General features: G+C 38.6%; 1 protein-coding gene across 8 annotated transcripts in view; it reads right to left on the reverse strand.

Moving 5' to 3' along the window:
* Positions 1-298: 298 nt before the first annotated feature.
* Positions 299-21290, reverse strand: part of CD163 (CD163 molecule) — a 33225-nt gene continuing 12233 nt past the window's right edge. The window contains exons 7-16 of one of the 8 annotated variants that reach the window (XM_059184717.1): positions 11286-12014; positions 10829-10921; positions 10433-10747; positions 8976-9296; positions 7503-7811; positions 7122-7157; positions 6814-6921; positions 5289-5384; positions 4340-4388; positions 299-994 (exon numbers count right to left, since the gene is read on the reverse strand). In XM_059184717.1, coding sequence (XP_059040700.1) covers positions 4369-4388; positions 5289-5384; positions 6814-6921; positions 7122-7157; positions 7503-7811; positions 8976-9296; positions 10433-10747; positions 10829-10921; positions 11286-12014 — 2027 coding nt within the window. In that variant the 3' untranslated portion in view covers positions 299-994; positions 4340-4368. Of the gene's footprint in view, positions 995-4339; positions 4474-5288; positions 5400-6813; positions 6922-7121; positions 7158-7502; positions 7812-8975; positions 9297-10432; positions 10748-10828; positions 10922-11285; positions 12015-21290 lie in introns of those variants that run through there. The other 7 variants (XM_059184715.1, XM_059184714.1, XM_059184716.1 and 4 more) reach the window with 7 other exon arrangements.

The raw sequence follows: 21290 nt of genomic DNA on the forward strand, positions 1-21290 counted from the left end.
GGGGGGTTAGGGGGTAGGAGAAGAATAAATGAAACAAGATGGGATTGGGAGGGAGACAAACCATAAGTGACTCTTAATCTCACAAAACAAACTGAGGGTTGCTGGGGGCAGGGGCGTTGGGAGAAGGGGGGTGGGGTTATGGACATTGGGGAGGGTATGTGCTTTGGTGAGTGCTGTGAAGTGTGTAAACCTGGCGATTCACAGACCTGTACCCCTGGGGATAAAAATATATGTTTATAAAAAATAAAAAATATAAATAAATAAATAGAATAAATTTTAAAAAAATTATAAGAAAAAATATGGATACATGATTTTAATAAAATATCAAATTTCATTATGATAACTTACATTTATATAGAAAAGATGTAATTTACACATTAAGTTCAGTTTTAGTTACACTGTCTTAAGGAACAAGGAAGTGAGCCATTGAGTCTTTGTACCTTTACCAGGCGTTGCTGTGCATATTTTGTCAGTGACAAGAATCACAATAACAAAAAGCAATTAAGAACTGATGATATTCATCCCTTGTAGAGGTAATAATATATTATTAACCTTTCAATGATTATTAACTTTCCCTTTCTTAAAAAAAACTGAAAAATAAAACAAATTTGTTTTGATTTTGTAATAAGAAGAAAATTATTATTTAAACCAAAGTAGAAAACATATATATTATATGCAAATGGAAACACAAACAAAAAGACATCATGTTATATTTATGAAACCCTTAAAAAGTCAAAAAGCCTACTCAGAAATTCATAAAATCAAGAGCAGGAAGTTAAGACAAATTCAAATCAGCAATATTCCTTTTTATTTAATCCCCTTGAAAGTCTTATAAACAGTTTCTAGTCACATTCACCAATTTAATTTTTATAAATTCAGCAGCAGTCTTCAGGACACTAGGAGACAAAGAAAGTATTGGAATCCTCAGTGAACCAGGTGGATTCTTGCTCCATTCCATTGTTCAGGTCTTCATCATGGGGTCTTCAAGGCTGAACTAAAACCATAAATAGAAAAACTGTTATTTTCCTCTTTGTGCACACTTACATAGAATTATGTTGAAATATGATGTGTTATATTACAGCACACACAGATTCACCCACCAAACACACACACAAACTCACATGTATTAAAAAGCTTACTACTTCCCTGAACAGAAAACTTGAAAGCAATGATTTGCAGATTTCACCTTGCATGAGAATAATTTCTAGCTCATAGAATGAAGAAGGCACCCCAAAATGCCATTTTTAAAAGTACCCCCATCTGATTCTGAAGCAGTGACTCAGCCGTGATTCCTCTTCAAGGAAAAAGTAGTTTAATCCTTATTCATTACATCAGAATAATATTCATATGTCCAAGATTATAAATCACAAGTCTATTGTAGTCCTAATCTAGCAAAGTTTGATATTTAATGTTTCCATATACATATACACACATATACTCTTATAGGTATAAACATTTAATTATATCTGATAACATGAGCCCATAAATGGAATGATGCTGCATTTTTTTTTACATTTTAAATCATTTTTATTAACATATAACTTATTATTTACCCCAGGGGCACAAGTCTGTGAATCATCAGGCTTACACATGTCACAGCACTCACCATAGCACATACCTTCCCAACCACCCAATCCTTACCCCCCAACCCCCAGCAACCTTCAGTTTGTTTTGTGAGATTAAGAGTATCCTATGATTTGTCTCCTTCCTAATCCCATTTTGTTTCCTTTTTTGCTTTCTAACCTCTCACAACCCTCCTCCCTGTCTCTCAAATTCCTCATATCAGAGAGAGCATATGAAAATTGTCTTTCCCTGACTGATTTATTTCACTCAGCATAATACCCTCTAGTTCTGTCCCTGATGCTGCATTTTTTTTTAAAGATTTTATTTATTTATTTGACAGAGAGAAATTACAAGTACACTGAGAGGCAGGCAGAGAGAGAGAGAGAGAGAAGGAAGCAGGCTCCCTGCTGAGCAGAGAGCCCGATGCGGGACTCGATCCCAGGACCCTGAGATCATGACCTGAGCCGAAGGCAGCGGCTTAACCCACTGAGCCACCCAGGCGCCCCCTGATGCTGCATTTTTGAGGATGATTCTTCCTTTTTCAGTTGGCCATACCATAATTTTCTAGCCATCAGCTCACTGATACTCATTCTGTTTCCAGTTTTTTGCCACTACTTACAATGATGTAAATAGGAATCCTTACATATAAGTTCTTACACACTAGTGGCTTTATTTGTATGGAAGAAATTCTCAGGGGTAGAATTTTGCATGAAAGGATTTGTGGAACATTTAAAAAAATGTTTCCTAGACATTTACAGATTGCTTTCTGCAAAGGCTACCACACCTCCAATTTCCAATAACAATTTTTTGAAATTACGATTTTCCCTGTATCCCCACCAGCAATAAATAGTGGTGCTGTTTTAAATGTTTGGCAGTCTGATTTACTCAAAGTGACACCTCTGTGTTAATGGTAACTTGAATTGCCCGGATATAGTGGTGAATTTGAGCATTTATAAAGGTCTATTTGTCACTGAAATTCATTCTGTGTGAGTTGTCTTTTCATAGCTTTGCCCAGTGATGATCCATCATCAGATGTTATCCTTTAATAATTGTTAAGATATATATTAAGATGCATGTATATGTATATTTATCCCTTTCATGCTATATACCATTTATTACCTTCTATGTGTGTATGTGTATATGTATAATTTAACACTTTGCATTTATATACTTTTAAGAGTTCCAACTTTTTTTTTTTTAGCATAACATTTTTCATTGTTTTTGCACCACACCCAGTGCTCCATGCAATCCGTGCCCTCCCTAATACCCACCACCTGGTTCCCCCAACCTCCCACCCCCCTGCCCCTTGAAACCCCTTAGATTGTTTTTCAGAGTCCATAGTCTCTCATGGTTCACCAACTTTAATCCTGTGTCTCAATTCATATTTATTATACCCACCAAAAAATGCCAAAACAAAATCCATACCTCGGTATATATCATTTGTAAATATATAGTCCTCCCCAAATTGTTTTTATTTTAATGGAAAATATATCCACTACCTCATTTCACCATCTTTTCTTTTTGATGTGTAACTTAACAAATTCCTCGTCTATTCGCTATTTTCTTCTGTTATACTTTCCACATGAAAGCAAATTATAAAATGCGAATCTGATTTTGTCTTGCCCCAGCTTAATCGTTCAAAGCTCACTGCCTCTCTAACAGTCCCTTAAATAAAACATGAATGTGAACTACAATACAAGGCCATTCATGATGGAGCTCTATGTGGCCTTTTCAAGCTTAGATTCTCACCATTTCCTCTCTCTTGGGATTTACTTTAAACAATCATGTCTTTGTCAGTAGTATCTTTTATTTATGTGTCTGTGGTGCTCAGAAAACCACTTGTTACTGTAAATATGATCAATACATATCTTTTAAGATTTTTATTTTTAAGTAATCTTTACACCCCATGTGGGGCTCAAACTTACAGACCTGAGAGCAAGAAGTGCCTGTTCTGCTGACGAAGCCATCCAGGCACCCCAATTCAATACATGTTTTTGAAAGAAAAACTTCTTACTGTTCCCCAAAGATGTGGTTCTTTCCTATGCCTCCATAGTTTGTACATGCTATGTCCTTGCCCTGAAATTGTCTTTCAGTCATTTGATGCTTGTCTTGAATATCACATCTTCAGAATCTCCCCCAATTTCTTAGGAAAACTTTCTATGTTCTTATGACATCTTGTACTACCTTTACCATTAACATGCATTACACAAGTGTTGACGTAAGTCTTTTCTCTTTCACAAAATGACCATTACAATATCTTGAAAAGATTTAATCCTATAAATGTACCCAGTTTCTCCTTAATTCCACGATGTACCATTGTTATTGCTTAGGATATATAACTAAGAGTTGGGGCACCTGGGTGCCACAGTCTGTTGAGCATCTGACTCTTGATTTCAACTCAGATCTCGGACTCTTGATTTCAACTCAGGTCATGATCTCAGGGTCGTGGGATCAAGCCCAAGTTGGGATCTCTGCTCAATCAGGAGTCTGCTTGGGATTCTCTCCCTCTCCCTACTCCTTCTGTCTCTCCCCCCTTTCTCTCTCAAATAAGTAAATAAATCTTTAAAAATAATAATATATAACAAAGAGTTGGATAAGAGTCACATTTATAAAGAGCTGTTATGTATTCTGAATATAGATATACACACATAAATATATACACATATGTATGGAAATATATGTATATACATTCTTTTTTTATAATACCAGAGGAGTTCTCAATTTTCAAAAACATGTACCTATTTTGAACAACATTGAATAATTTCTCCTCACTCACCTTCTTGAGTTTAATTCCCATTTTTCTTTTCAGTGTACCTCAGAATGGTCTTCTTTTTCATCCGGAAACAGGAAGAGATTTAGACACAGAAATTAGCTCAGCATCACTAAAATCATCTGACTCATTGGGATTTTCTGAAAAGAAGAAAATAATTACTGGGAAATAAATCAGACCTCCCCGCAAGTGTCGTAACACCTCTTTGAACATTTAAGCCCATTGCTCACAATTAGGAAGACAAACATGTGATTTACGGGGCACAGGAAGTCTTTTCCATGAAGTAAATATGTTTTCCTAACATAGTTGCAGCAAATACCAAGTCCCTGGGATTGAATAAGGGAGGCAGGGCCTTCCCAGAAGGTAAGGAATACAGAGAAGGTGTTGAGCCTTCATAGAGTAAGTGGGTGTTGGACTATTTCTTCCAACCCAGCAGAATTAGGCTGCCCAGAGGCAGAATTAGTCCTTTGGTGCTAAACAGAAGTTGGAGGACAAAGAAACCTGTATAATGTAATCGGAAATAGTGCTGGCTTCTATGGGAAAAAGATATAGGAAGTTTAAGCTTTTAGATTTTTAGGGGAAAATATCATAAATATCAAGTTAGAGCAGAAAGTGAGAATGGAAGGAAGTGTGAAAGAGAAGTGAAAAGTGAAACCTTTTAGATTAATTTGTTCAGTAAAATGAAGTCTGAGTCATAATATTCTACTTGCATTGCTCTCTGTACCTCCACCAGAAATAATCATAGACCTCTAAGCCATATCGCATGATTGCAGCTTTTATGTTCTCTAAGAATCACTTGTAGTTAGTTCCTGCCTTTCTTCCTTATATGCATCATAAGCTTCCTATGACATGTTTGGGATTTCTTTCCATTGCTATGCAAAGTACAATGCCTCAGCTGCAATTGTAGCTACTGGTCTGAACCCCTGGGCTATAGACCCTCAAAGAACCCACAGACCTGAGGAAGTCAGCACGTCCAGATCATCTGCTTTCAGGCAAGAATTCATCTCCCGGTATTGAACTTGGTGAACTGAATTCTCTCCTCTCAAGGAAACTGACAACAGAGGTCCTAGGTTAGGGATCAACAGATCATAATAAAACTTGCCCTCCCTACCAGGGCTTTTTCCCAGCAGTGCACACATAATCAATCTTTATCCATGCCCTTGTCTTTTTTCCATCCCTTCTAAGGCCAAACTTTTCTCTTATAATGTTACAAACTCAAAGGCAGCAGGGTGAGACCAAACCACCCCTACTGTCATCATATGCCACCCCAGTTTCTTCCCCCAACCAGGTGGCAGTCTTTTCTAACTTGGAGCTTTAAAAAAAAAAAAATATCTAGGAACCTATCCATCCTCTCTTCTCCATGCTCACTATCAAGTCCTTCTCATCTTTCATGCCAACTATTTCAAAATGCTACCCCTACAGCCCCTCACACATCCTGTCATCAAAAAGAATGTTCTAGGGGCACCTGGGTGGCTCAGTGGGTTAAAGCCTCTGCTTTCAGCTCAGGTCATGATCCCAGGGTCTTGGGATCAAGCCCCACATCGGGCTCTCTGCTCGGCAGGGAGACTGCTTCCTCCTCTCTCTCTGCCTGCCTCTCTGCCTGCTTGTGGTCTCTATCTGTCAAATAAATAAATAAAATCTTTAAAAAAAAAAAGAATGTTCTAAAAAACAGCTGGACTATTTCACCCCCTCCACCACATAATACTATTTGACTAGTCATCTTCTTACCATAAAGTACATGATTTATCCGTTGTTCCCCATCTTTCTACAGTCTTATTGTAGCTTCTCTCCTTGAACTCAACTTTTACTTCCCCTCAAAATGGCAGGTGGCTTCTCTACATTTGTATGTATTTTTCTCTTTCCCTTCACCCAGTTCTTTGAACTGAATTATCAAAATGTCTCAAAGCCTCCTAGAAGCCTCCAATTCTCTCCATGCCCTAGTTAATTACTGTCTTCTCTGTGCCACTTGTGTTCCTTATTCCCATGAATAAATAATACTACAAGGTGCCTTATTGTTTGCATATGTATCTCTTCTGCTAGACTTGAAATCCCATGACTACTCAAACACTTGACTATTGATGTCTATACCTTCAGAGCCTAGTACATTGCTTAAACAAACAGTAAAATGAGTACTAAGTATATAGTAAGAGCAAATAAATATTTGGGAAATAAAGGATTCCTCCTAAACCATATAAGCATATTCATCTGAAACTACAAATTCTATAATGGCCTACTTAAACATACAGCTAGAGCTCAGGAATCAACCACCCCAAACCCCTTTCTCCTCTGAAATCTTGTTTCCTTTTTTGGAGAAACTACTTGAACCTCTTCTAGGTTTCATCCTTTTGGCTGTTGATGCTTGATTCTAATATGTGTACACTTGCTTTTAATAGGTGTATCTATTGCTGATAATATGTATTTTATCCCAAGAATCTTCTTATCCCATTGAGACATTAGAAAGACCATAGCTTGGCTCAGACCTGTAAGCAGCTGTTGCTGTCTTCGCCTCTGAATCCACATGAGGAGAGCAACGAGAAAAGCCAACACAATGACGCCAAGGATCCCCAATGCAACAACGGATGAGCGACCTAAGTGCAAGAAAGCATCACGAGAAATGACCTCTTAGCTGAGAGACTGAGGTCCCTGGTACTATCCCTCTCTTAGATACAGGATGGCTGAAGTAAGCTTCCCAAGCCTCAGAAAGACTTCTGATCCAAAGTCTCTTAACAAAAAAGATTCTAAATAATGCAGATAATTGGACCCGTGTTCATAAACCCCACGATTATACCTCCAGCATTTGATGATCTTTGGGCCATGGCAATTTCTGTAGGAGAAAAGAGAAGGAGACTCAGTCTGGGGAGTAATGCGTAGAACAAATACTTCTATTTTTTGGTGTGAGACTTTGGTGCCTCTCAACCAAGTAACCTACTCCTTCCCACCTCAAACTAGGGTCAAACTTATCCTTTACTCCTTCTGCACCGAGAGACATGTAAGTCATATGCTTTTCCTTGGTGAAAGCCAACGAGTAAGAACAAATACTCTCATGGTTCCTTGGATTGAAACATCATCACTCTTTCCCCACCAGAACCCTGTGTTGAGGTGTCCAGTCTTGCCCACCCCCTTGTTGCTGCCTGAGATTCCAAGCTTACTCCAGACTCCTGGCACTCACCTGAGCACCTCACAGCAGCATCTTCCTTGTGCCCACAGTCACTGTGCCCCCAGGGTCTAGCAGGACAATCCCACAAGGAAGATTCATTTCCTTTGCATGCCAATTCATTGAGCCAGATGGGCCCAGTCCCCTGACCGAACGCTGCTTCTTTTAGTGCCTCTAAGGCTGGGCCACAGCCCAGCTGTCGACACACCACCTGCGCGTCTTCAAGGTCCCAGGAGTCGTCACACACTGTTCCCCAGGAACCTCCGTGCCAGAGCTCTACACGTCCAGAACAATTAGAGTTTCCTTCTTGAAGTCTTATCTTGTCTGAAAAATCACAGACACCTAGATCATTTCTGAGAATATAAAAACTTTTAAGAGGTCACAGAAGAAAAGACAGATTTGAAAAATCTTTTTAAATCTTTTTTATTTTAAGAGGCGCCTGGGTGGCTCAGTGTTTAAGTGTCTTCTGGATTCTGGGATCATGACCCTCATCGGGCTCCCTGCTCAGTGGGAAGCCTGCTTCTCCCTCTCCCACTCCCCCCGTTCCCTCTCTTGCTGTGACTCTTTCTGTCAAATAAATAAATAAATAAATAAATAAATAAAATCTTCTAAAAAATCTCTATTTTAATACTTTGCTTTTAGAAATAATATACTTTTAACAAAATTTGTCCTTTATGAAAGCCTATGTTCTTTCAGCAAGCTGGGTGTATTTCATCCTGGACATAAGAACATTAGTTTGGGGGCATCCGTGGTTAGGTGTAGCTCCGTTGGTTAGGTGTCTGCTTTCAGCTCAGGTCATGATCCCAGAGACTTGTGACCGAGCCCCGAGTTGGGCTCCTTAACCAGTAGGGAAACTGCTTCTCCCTCTTCCTCTGCCTCTCCCCACCTGGTGCGCACTCTCTCTCTCTTTTCCCTACCTTTCTCTCCTGCTTGCTCTCCCCCTTTCTCTCAAATAAATAAATAATTTTTTTTAAGAAAAGAAAATTAGTGTGACTCAGGAAATGTGAAATAAATGAAGTTAACATGGTATAATGTTAATTTTCTCAAAAAGAAAATGATTTAGGAGACTGCCAGGTATGTAAAAAACCTCTTCCAGTGTAAGAAGATGGAGAATGGCAAAATACTTCAGGACTGATCTTTTTGACTGCTTCTCTTCTTCCATTAGTAAAGCAAGATAATATTTGAAAGAAAAGTGAGAATGGTAAGGTAGACCGTTTAATATTCAACTACTGAATTATTTATTTTCTGCTCCTCATGTGTTTTCTGAGAAAGCAATTAAATAAAAACTTTCAAGAAGACCATGGGAAGTGTAATGCTTTTTGGATAACTAATCCATGATCCTGAATACCTATAAGCTGAATTAAATGAAAAGAATTACGCCAACTGGGTAGAATACGTAGCAGATGTTATTCATTCCTAGTAAACGAGATCAGAAGATGATCGTGGAATTACAAAATGGAATTCTCATATCAGCCAGAGGATATTCACCGGCACATGTGATCCAGGTCTCCTCTGAAGGTCTGGCCACTCTCTGTTTCCATGGAGCAGATGGGCACTGCCATAGCGTGTCTGGTCCTTTCGGACATTGGACATTGTCCACCCACATGTGCCTGGATGTTGGCTTGTCTAAAGATGCAGGAATGAGGTCTCCTCTGTCCGCGCAGCCCAGCTGCCTGCATACCACCTCCATGGTGGTTGCAGACATCCCACTCTTACCAACGCTGCCCCAAGCTCCATTATAAAAAACTTCCAGACGCCCTGCACAGCTGTGTCTGTTGATTTCATCGATCAGTCGCAGAGACATGAACTCTGGGGTGAAATACAGAGTTAGTGGTTTCACATCTTCTCTGAAGATTCACAGGGCTCCCTCCCTTTAAGGTGAGAATGGCTTTAAAATTAGGTACAACATGTCAATTATTAGTAATTCTTTAGTAACTTCTAGATGATTTAGTAGATTTTGGTGAAAAGTAGTATGTTCTACACTAAATATATAGTATGGTTCTATAAATAGCTTATGGTGTTCTGGTATTGGGTTTTGTGCTTAGGGACCTCTTTAGAAGGCCACCGATGATTCTAAATTGATTTCTAAATCTTAACCAAGGGCTCAGAGCCTTTTATATCAATTGCATAGCTTGGATTTTTCTCCCTAAATTATTGCAGTTTTAGCCTCAAGAAACTTATTTCATTAATCTTTTTGTAGGTCTCTTGATAGTTAAAATTTAGTGAGATACTCAGACACTAAAACCAATGTTGTGCACATCACCTTAAAATGAAACATTTCCTTTTCTGACTCTTTGTAGTTGGCTGCATATGTCCTCTGCCAGTTTATGTCATTAAATGTGAATGATATCAAATCACTTCTGGCATATAGAATTTTTCACTTCCTTAAGTAACAAAGTCATATTTCTGTTTGTCCCAATATATCACCACTGAGTACAGTTTTCAACTTCACAATAGTTTTTAAGCCTTGCCACGTATACAGAATAAAAGCAGTGGGCTCTTTTGATAATTTTTGCTCCTATAACAAGTAAGTTTCATTTGCTTATCATGGAAAATTACTTGGGAATGGTGATTATCTTTTGCCCTATAGAAGTAGTGCTGGATTTATTCTTGTCCCTTCTAATCTACATTATACAGTGATACAAGTGGTGTGCTGAATATAGTTCCATATATATTCATAAAAGTTCTTGATTTTGGTTTTGTTGTCATGTTCACGATAGGCAAGCCTAGTTCTGTGTTTTTCTCTTTCTGATGTTATACTGCCTTGCACTTGGGGTAGCATTAATTAATTAATCAAATCTACACTTTGGGACCCTGACTCAAGAAATAGTTCCCTCTAAACCTGCTTTTTAGGAAATATTCTCAGTCCAGTATCCCTTACTCCCCTTGGCTCCTCCTCGGTCCTTCTTGAGTCATTGTGACCAGAGCTTCGGCATAGAACTCACCCGAGCAGATGACTCCTGCATCCTCCTTATGCCTGCAGTTGTGCCGTCCCCAGCCATGTGATCGGCATTGCCAAATGCGAGATTCTTTTCCATTGCAGTCCATCTCATCCAGCCAGATGGGCCCTGCTCCTTCCCCAAAATGGGCAGAGCCAGTGGCATTAATGGCCATTCCGCAGCCCAGCTGTCTGCACACCACGTGGGCATCACTCAGGTCCCAGCTGTCATCACAGATGGTGCCCCAGGAGCCCTCGTGGTAGACCTCTATTCTCCCAGCACAGCGACCGCCTCCGTTTACCAGGCGAAGCTGACCACTCCCTGGAAAGAGAAAATAAAATGTTAATGAAACACCTTCATAAGGATGGAGATCATTTTTACAGATTGGTCACTGATTCTCACCTATGCAAGTGACACCACTTTCTTCTGGAGTGATAGATCTCGTTGTGTCCGGAGATGAGGAGTTGCACGGGGATAGGGTCTGACTCTGATTTCCTGAAAACACCAAACTGCTCAGTCACACAAGATATAAAGAAGTTAGGGTGTGGAAGGGAGACCCAATAGAGTGTAAGACAGATGAGCTGAGAACAAAGAGCTCTAGAGAGAGGGGATGGTGGTGGGTCAACCAGGTTGGGAATGCTTTGAGAAGGGCAGGTACATGGTAAGCACCAGATAGGTAATTATGAGTTTTGTGAAAACTAAGTGTACTTTTCCTCTAAAAAGACACATGAGGTTACTGTTCTGGCACATTTCTCATGATCTCTTAAAAAAGATCATGCCCTTTCTCTATAAGTACACTGGCTCTGATGGCTGACCACCACGAGAAAGGTTCGTCACCAGAGGTCCGTCATCCTCTTACCTGAGCAGATTACAGAGGCCACGTGCCCAACAGAACACAGCGACGCACCCAGAGCAGTGACAGGACAATCTCCCATGTGCTGCTCAGTCCCCGTGCAGTGAAACATGTGCCTCCAGATCTGCCCACTTCCTTTCCCAAAATGCGCTCCTCCCGGGGTAGAAAGGGCAACTCCACATTTGAGCTGCTGGCACAAAACATGGGCATCTTCCATGTCCCAGTGAGAGTTGCAGAGGGATCCCCAGTTTCCAAGTATCTTGAGTTCCACTCTTCCCTCACATTGGGACTTGCCATTCACCAAGCGGACTTCTGTGTATCCTGGAAGGACAATAGGGCTTTTAAAAAGATGTCTGCAATTACCTAACCCTGCCCTCCTCACAGCACAGGAACAACTGCAACATGTTCTCTGGGTCTCACTTGAGCAGACGACTCCAACATCCCTGCTGTGGCTACAAGTCCCATCGGGCCTGGAGGCTACTGGGCAGAGCGAAAGGTGGGACTCCTGGCCCTCACACTGGAATTCTTCAGTCCAGATCTGTCCATTTCCTTCTCCAAAATGAGCTCCCCCTAGGATGGAGATGACTGTGCCGCACTGTAACTCTCTGCACAGCACACTGGCAGCTTCCAGAGAGAAGTCAGAGTTGCAGACGGTGCCCCACCTGTCACCATGTTTCACTTCCACACGCCCGGAGCAGGGAACTTCTCCTCCAACCAGTCTGGGTTCCCTGTGGGCTGAAGAATGAGAAATGACATGATTCTTCGATTTTCCTTCATGATGGGAGTGGAAAGGGGATGCTGGGGTGTTTAATGATTTTTCATACTTGTTTGCCTTGGCTTTTCTGCCTGGAATTGTCCTAGCAGATTCTAGATGTCTTCATTCCTCACTGGACCAATTCATCTGAGAGAATTTTAGAACTTTGGTTCTTGGCATCAGCCATTCCTAGAAACATGATAACTCTTTCTTTTTAATATTTTGTGTACATTATTCATAACACTGGAGACCATAGATTATATATATATATATATATATATATATATATATATATATAATTATTTTTTTTTTTTTAGCCTATATTCATTTCTCTACCTACTGCTGTCTGGTGTTGGCCCCAACCTTTTTGAATGGTTTTAAATATAGTGTTGCAATATACTTCCTGTTTTCAAATTGAACATGGGATTTCTTCTCTTTGATATGTGTTAACTTGATACATGAGATATTCCTTTCTCCCATTTTCTCCTCCTTCCCCTCTGAAAGTACTTTACCAGAACCTTTCATGAATTCCCTAACCAAAATGTTGTCCTCAACTCCCTCACTTTCTCTTAACTGCCAATAAATATTTTTCATTTATATGTTTCTCTTTAAATTTATATTCACAAACATATCTACTTGGAAATTTGGCACATAAGGTGTTCAAAATTGAATGAATTATTTTACTGACAGGACCACAATATTCTTTACTCAATTAATGATATCCAGACCAAGTTAGAATCACTTAAAAATCGAACCACTTCTTTATCTCAGAAATGATAATGATAATGACAGTGAGAACATTAAATGAGCACCTAATTTATTTATGGCACTTTACTAAATGTTGAACAAACATTATTTCACCTAATCCTTACAATCTCCTCAGGGGAGAATTTTTTAGTATCATTCCAATTTTACAAACAGGGAAATGGAAACAGAGAGGTGTAGTAACTTGCTGAGATCACACAGGGAGTTCCTGAAGGGCCAGGATTTGAAGGCAGACAGTATGTTCCAGAGCCTAGAATCCTGACCCTCTCAATACACAGCTCATGTGGAATATCACCAAGGTCTGGCAGTCCTCCAGTATATTTCTCCTCCTTATTTGTGGCTACTGCTTTTTCTTTTAAGATTCATTTATTCATTTTAGAGAGAGGGAGGGAGAGAAAGCATGAGCCAGGGGCACGACAGAAGGAGGAGAGAGAGAATCTCAAGCTGACCTCCCGCTGAGCACAGCTCACGTCATAGTGAGCTTCTCGTGATGGTGAGATCATGACCTGAGTCAAAAGTCGGACCATTAACTGACTGAGCCACCCAGGTAGATGCTCCTTTTGCTACTACTTTCATATAATTTGTCTTTTTTCTTTTTTGTCTTCATATATCATGTAGACCCTTGTAATGGTGTCCTAAGCAATCCTGTTATCTTGTCTCTAAGCCATCTTTCTAATGAATCTATGTCATGCCCGCACATGTTATTATGTTCAAGTATTTCACATGATTTCTTTGTCTTCAAGGCAATTCAACATTTCTTTACTATTTATGCAATAATTTACCCTTTCACCAAATAGTATTAAGGACCTACAATGTTTTAGGCATTTATGTGGGCTAAAAATTCTGTCACAGTTTAGTCCATCAGTAAAAATAGATACTACTATTACTACTACTACTAATAGTAATCATAACCATAGCAATGAACATGTATTGATCACTTGCTGTGTGATTCCTATGGAGCAGGAATTATAATCACCACTTTTCTTTTGAGGAAATTGAAGCAGAGAGAGCTTTGGGAGATTCTCCAATGTCACCTGTCTATTAAAATTAGAGATGATAAACATTATTTTCTTAGCATGCTTTAAAATACTTTATGCTGTCACTTTTAAAGCACTTTTAAGCTCTCACTTATCAATCATACCTGACGCTCCAACCTTAAAGAGGCCTGGTCATGCCATGTTTGCGTGGCTCTATACTTACAGTGTATTTCCTAACCTATGTACCTGGGAAAAAGCTACTTCTTTCCAGGGCTGCTCAATTTCTCACTGATCATCCTCTCCCTCAAAAACACACAAGTGAGCAGAAGATATACATGTTCAAATAATGATGAGTCCAGGGGTGCCTGGGTGGCTCCTTAGATTAACATCTGCCTGTGGCTCAGGTCATGATCTCAGGGTTCTGGGTTTGAGTCCTACATCAGGTTCCCTGCTCACAAGAAGTCTGCTTCTCCCTCTTCCCCTCCCCCCACCTCATGCTATCTCTCTTTTCCTCTCTCAAATAAAATATTTTTAAAAAAATGATGAGTCCAAAACTAAAACTATATGTTAGATATGAAACTAGTAAATGAAGGAGTCATCAGCTCTGTTTGAGGCTTTGCAGGAAAACTATAGAGAAAGCTATAAATTTGAGCTGAGTTTGGAAATAAAAAGATCAGGAGTTTGCCAAGTAAGCGATTGTAGATCCACATTTAAAGGACATAGTCATAGGGGCACCCGGATGGCTCAGTGTCCTACTCTTGACTTTAGCTCAGGTCATGATCTCAGGGTCGTGAAATGAGCCCTGTGTGGGGTTCTGTGCTCAGTGGGGAATCTGCTTGGGATTCAATCTCTCTCTCTCTCGCTCTGCCCCTCCCCTGCTCTCCCTCTCTCAAATAAATAAATAAATAAATAAACAAATAAATAAATAAATAAAATGTTAAAAAATAAAGGCTATATTTGTTCTTTGGGTGTTGAGTTTGCTAAGTTCTTTATAGCAGCAATGTCCACAATAGCCAAACTATGGAAAGAACCTAGATGTCCATCAACAGATGAATGGATCAAGAAGATGTGGTATATATACACAATGGAATACTATGCAGCCATCAAAAGAAATGAAATCTTGCCATTTGCAACAACATGGATGGAACTAGAGCGTATCATGCTTAGCGAAATAAGTCAAGCAGAGAAAGACAACTATCATATGATCTCCCTGATATGAGGAAGTGGTGATACAACATGGAGGCTTAAGTGGGTAGAAGAAGAATAAATGAAACAAGATGGGATTGGGAGGGAGACAAACCATAAGTGACTCTTAATCTCACAAAACAAACTGAGGGTTGCCGGGGGGAGGGGGTTTGGGAGAAGGGGTTGGGATTATGGACATTGGGGAGGGCATGTGATTTGGTGAGTGCTGTGAAGTGTGTAAACCTGGTGATTCACAGACCTGTACCCCTGGGGATAAAAATATATGTTTATAAAAAATTTAAAAAAAAATTAAAAAATTAAAAAAAAATAAAGGCTATAGTCCTGAAATACGGCATAATTGAGGAATTATGAATAATCTGGTATGGATGGGATTTAAAATGTAAAGAAAAGGCACACCAGAAATAAAGCTAGGGGCACCTGGGTGCTCAGTGGGTCAAGCCTCTGCCTTCAGCTCAAATCATGATCTCAGGTCGAGCCCTGCATCAGGCTCTCTGCTTAGCAGAGAGCCTGCTTTTCCCTCTCCCTCTGCCTGCCTCTCTGCGTACTTGTGATCTCTCTCTCTCTCTGTCAAATAAGTAAATAAAATCTTAAAAAAGAGAAGAAATAAAGCTAAAGAAATGGGGCTCAGGTTTTAAGAACACTCTTTGCCAAGTACAATTCTCAAGATAAATAGGAGTTTCTTTTGATATTCTCAGAGATGATTCAAACTATTTGGGAGATATAAACTATTTCCTTTAATTAATTTTTAAAGGAAGGAAGTGCATTTGAAGGACCATCTGAAAGACATACGTCTTTTAGAAATGCCTGCTGTCAAACAGCACTAATTCCCTTGATGTTAGTCTCAGCATGACACAGATATCCTATCAGCACTTGCCAGTTTCTGAAAACGTTTCAGATCTGACTATATGCTGTACTGTAGCAGTATAAAATACCCCAGCACGTGAAGATTTTGCCACTTATCATTAAATTTGAACAAAGCAAGCTTCTACTCAAATGTAGGTCGAAGAACACATCGCTTTCTAAACACAGCTCCAAGTTTAAAGCAGATATGATTCTTCTACCCCACAAATAATGAAAGACTCTTGAGTTGAATCCTTAATTTCTTCTTGTTAAACCATCATCTGGGCATGAAATTCCTCTAAGATATCATTAGCTAGCATGCATATGATCCCCTTCCACTTTGGAAGAGATATAAACCTTTAAATAAAGGAAGTTTCTTTCTTTCCTTTTAGGGGCTCGATCTCAGGACCTTGGGATCATGACCTGAGCTGAAGGAAGATGCTTAAGGATTGAGCCACCCAAGCACCCCATAAAGGCAGTTTCTTAGGCTGAGCCAAAGTCATCTTTCTTGTGAACTCTTGCTCTCTCATCTGGCTTCATCTCAAACAAAATAAAACATAGCTGGTGCCAAAACAAACCAAAAAATGAAATCAAACCGATAATCTCTTTTGTGGTGAAAACTTATTAAGCACTTGAAAAGAGATCCTTTCTATAAATATCCTCTTCTTTCATTTTTCCTAAAGTGTTTGAACCCTGGGCAAAGGGAAATTCTTCCATGCAGAAGTGACTTCAAGATTCCATTCTAGCTTTTCTTTATTCATGAATCTGTTAGTAACACATTAATCTACACCATAAATTGGCTTCCTCATATCGCTTACTCTGTGTACATGATTAGACTATCCAAAATTTACTCCGTTAAGAGATTTCTTTCCAGCTAAACCTGTGACTGCATTTTAACATAGAAGCTATTCATTTGATTTTTGTACCTGGATTTAGTAGTTCCTTTGATCAATAATTTAAACTTCCCCTGTGGCATAAGTAACTGAATTTGTCTTTCTTTCTTTCTCTAGAAGTAAATAAATGAAGACATGAAGAACAAATGTGAGAAAGAATTCCTTAGAATTATTTCCTTTTGTTTAGTAATAAACTACACAGTATGATTTAAAGAAACATTAACATATTATCATTTATTTCTTTCCAGACTCTGAAGAAGTATAAAGCATTCTAGTATCAAAGCTATTTCTCGGGGCACCTGGGTGGCTCAGTGGGTTAAGCCTCTGCCTTTGGCTCAGGTCATGATCCCAGAGTCCTGGGATCGAGCCCGGCATCGGGAGTCTCTGCTCAGCAGGGAGCCTGCTTCCCTTCCTCTTTTTGCCTGCCTCTCTGCCTGCTTGTGATCTCTGTCTGTCAAATAAATAAATAAAATCTTAAAAAAGAAACTATTTCTCAAACCTTAGTAAATACAAGGGTGGCACAGTTGGTTAAGCAACCAACTCTTGGTTTCGGCTGAGGTCGTGATCTCAGGGTCTTGAAATCAAGCCCCACATCAGGCTCTGTGTTCAGTGCTTAGTCTGCTTGGGATTCTCTCTCCCTCCTCCTCTGCCCCTCTCCCACCCTGTGCTCTCTTTCTCTAAAAATTAAAAATAGGTTTAAAAAAAACTGATTCTTAAGTTCAGATGTTCTCTGTGGTCCATACTCAGACATCACAAATAAAATGTCTGGGAGTCAAAGTAATTTTGTAGCAAATTTTCTTAGACCAGTTTGTGACTGGTTGATTGAAACTGCACATCAGAGATAAATTTTTGCTTTATCTTTCTAGTCTTCCAGCTTTTTTGAGTTCTTTGGCCCCTTTTAGCCTTAAAACCCTGTGCTCTACACAACTAAGAATTCTAATTATTTAAACAGATAATGGAATTTGTAGTTTGCATTTGGCAGGCACAGAGACAGTATTTCCATGATTTTCTCCCCTGGAAGCCTTCTAAAGTACCAAGAAATCAAGACATAAAATTACAGGGGCGACTAGGTGGCTCAGTCCATTAAGTGACCAACCCTTGGTTTTGGCTCAGGTCATGAGCTCATGGTTAATGGGATTAAGCTCCATTTCCACTTCCAGCTTTCAGCTCAGTGGGAAGTCTGCTTGGGATCCTCTCCCTATGCCCCTCCCCCTAATTGTGGGCACTCCCATACTCTCTCTCATAAATACATAAATCCTTCAAAAAAGAAACAATATTACAAATTCTATTTCTAGCAAAACAAGAAGAGTGCTAAAACCTATGTACCCACGTAAGTAGAAGAGCTTCTAAAAGCTACACAAATATAACAAAAGAGTTTACAAAAGAAGGCAAATAGCATGCATGACATGCTTAGCAAACAAAAATAAAGCTCTGTAAACAGAGGGCCCACTTTCAGCTGCAAATTTACGATATTTGGGATTTCTATTCGATGCAGTTGAATAGAATCCTAAATAATTCAGAATGTTACCCAACTGAAGTGCTCTAGTAATAAAACCTAAATTCTGGATGCAGTTGAACAGAATGGGTGGAAAAAATACATAATAATTCAGATATTGTAGGTTGGAAAGCTGATGCCTTGTTATCCCTGATAAGATATTTGAATAAATGTCACCTTGAAAAGAAAACCATGTGCTCTCTGAAGCTGAAAAATTAGAGGATATACTTGGAGAACAAAAAGACTGGAAAAAAAATTGGAATGCTGGCACGGCATAAATCCTCCTTGCCACTTCTAGTACTTACAAGAGAGAGCTGAACTCAGACTTGAAGTAGCCAGACTACAAGAAAAAAACCACCCAGACCACATCTGGGTGGCTCAGTGGTTGACCATCTGCCTTTGGCTCAGGTCATGATCCCAGTGCCCTTGGACTGAGCCCCATATTGGGCTCCCTGCTTGGCAGGAAATCTGCTTCTCCCTCTCCCCTGCTTGTATTCCCTCTCTTGCTGTCAAATAAATAAATAAAATATTTTTTAAAAAATTGAAGGAAAAATACCAATTTTGTAAGGAAGACATGTTCTGCCTACAACTACTACATAATGTAATGAGAGATCTGTAATTTGGAACTTGCAGGACTGAAAAAAAACAAAAACAAAAAACAAAACCCTAAGTATCCTAGACCCCAAACTGAGGTGGTGATAAAACTGTAGGCTTAGCAGAACATAGAATTGACACTCCACATACAAAGTTCATAGCCTACCAGCAAGACCCGGGCTGTGGTCTTGTTTTTCCTCCCAAACCCTAGGTTTTAAATGACCTTAGGGGACCAGCCAATAAATTCAGAGGAAGGGGCTGGTCATAGCAAAGATCAGAGTTTGTAAATACATTTCTTGACTCTGGTTACTTTCATGTGGCATTAGATGAAAGAAAATTGTCTAGAAGGGCACTAAGTTTGGGGAGAATTGTTTTTGCTGACTTTGAGGACAGTGGATATCGGCCAATGATAAGTCAACCTGTAAAGCAATCCAAAGGTCTCTAAACCGATGTCAGCAGAAAGTGGGTTGTGAAAGGTGTGCAGCCTCCAAACCACACTCAGATATGACTGTGGAGAGCATGCAGTAGTAGGAACTGCCCCGAGAATAGCACTTGGGCCCATGAAGGACATGGACAGAGGACTGCTTCTCAGAGGGCAGAGCCTGGCCTATCAGACTGGTTTACTGTGAGCTCCCTCGGTCGCCTCTCAACTTATCATTCTTGACCAACAGGATTTGATAATTACTGCAGAAAAACAACTCCAGGTACTTCTTGGTGACCACAGAATCACACAAACAGCTTTAAACTGCTTATCTATTTGGCTTATTTTAGTAAGAAAAATAAACTTTTTTTAATCCACTCTTATTTGGCTTTCTTTTGGTTGCTGTTAAACTTCATGCTAACTAATATAAAATACAATTCATAGGAAAACATTTAGAAGAAAATGATCAGTCTGACATACAATAATGCTTACACATGCCCAAATACAGGCAAAGTCCCCCCAGAAAAGTTATGTAGAGATAATATAGTCCATAGTTAGTTGTAGCCTGATACATGATGACAAAATATTATGGAGACATAATATGACAACATAAAGTTGCATAATATGACTAAGTTAAGGTCAGATATGTCTCTCATCTCTAAAAAGTAATCCAATCAGAGTTCTTTTTAAAATAAATCTGAATTCTAGGATGACTACAAGTGATGTGCCTAGAACAAAATGATACAGAAAGATTGAAAATAAGAGAATAGAAAATAAATAAAGCAATTGTGATATTAACATCAGACAATTTGATTCAGAACAAGAATCATTAAGCCATAAAAAATGGGAAAGTCTGCAATACTAAAAAGCACAATTCATAATGACCACATAAAGGTCATAGGAAGATCTATGTCTGAGATGCACAGAGCATCAATTTATCAATTATATGATAGTCACTGGTATACTCAGTGGAAAACCTATAAGGTTTTCCTTATGAATTTATGAACTAGGAAAGAATCAACATTAATTAGGCACTGAACTCAAGAAGTTAAATCAGTCAGAAATCAGAAAGGAATTAAAAGAAAGAAAAATTATAATGAATTAGAAAATGAAAATAGTATTAATCTTCAAAAATCCAAATGCTGGTTCATTAAAAAAAAGCAAATGTAAACCTGGTGATTCACAGACCTGTACCCCTGGGGATAAAAATATATGTTTATAAAAAATAAAAAATTAAAAAAAAAATAAAAAAAAATAAAATAAAAATAAAAATATAGGAATATAAAGAATAAAAAAAAAAAAAAAAGCAAAACCAAACTAATTTTATCTAATAAAAGAAATTAAAAGTATAAATAAAATCACACATAATAAAAGATAAGAGAAATGTTATTGATAGAGAAGTAATTTCAGAAAGGTCTTTAAATATTGATATGAAATTATGGTCAAGATATTGTACTAAGTGAATATAAGGTACAGAACAATTTACAAAATATGCCATCACTTGAACAACAAAATGACATGAAACTTATATATTTGTTTGTATTTACATTTATACATATAAATACATTTAAATACATTTATTATATTTATTATACATATAAATACATTTATACATATTAATGTAAATATAATATATACTATATATATGTTATATGTATATAAAATATATGTATTTTTTTCTTTTGGAGATATATTGTGTAAATACAAACATATATATATATATATATATATATATATATATATATATATATATCAGTCATGGAAGTTGCCCGTGAAGAGCAGAACTAGACAGTTGGGGATATCTTTCAGAAAGAGCTTACACTTTCGTTTCAAAGTGTGAACCATTAAACACACACACACACACACAAAGTGTGAACCATGTGACTATATTGTCTAATCAAGAAATCTCTTTTAAAAGGTAAAGAAGAATGGTTGAAAAGCAGATATGTATATTCAGATTTGTACCTTAGAAGACTGTCATTTTCCAATCAGAGGATAATTTCTATGTAACTAGAGGTAGACACCATTTACAACATCAGGTAATGCACATAGGAGCACGTGTAGAT

This window comes from Mustela lutreola, chromosome 8 (assembly GCF_030435805.1).
Source record: "Mustela lutreola isolate mMusLut2 chromosome 8, mMusLut2.pri, whole genome shotgun sequence".
Classification (NCBI taxonomy): Eukaryota; Metazoa; Chordata; class Mammalia; order Carnivora; family Mustelidae; genus Mustela; species Mustela lutreola.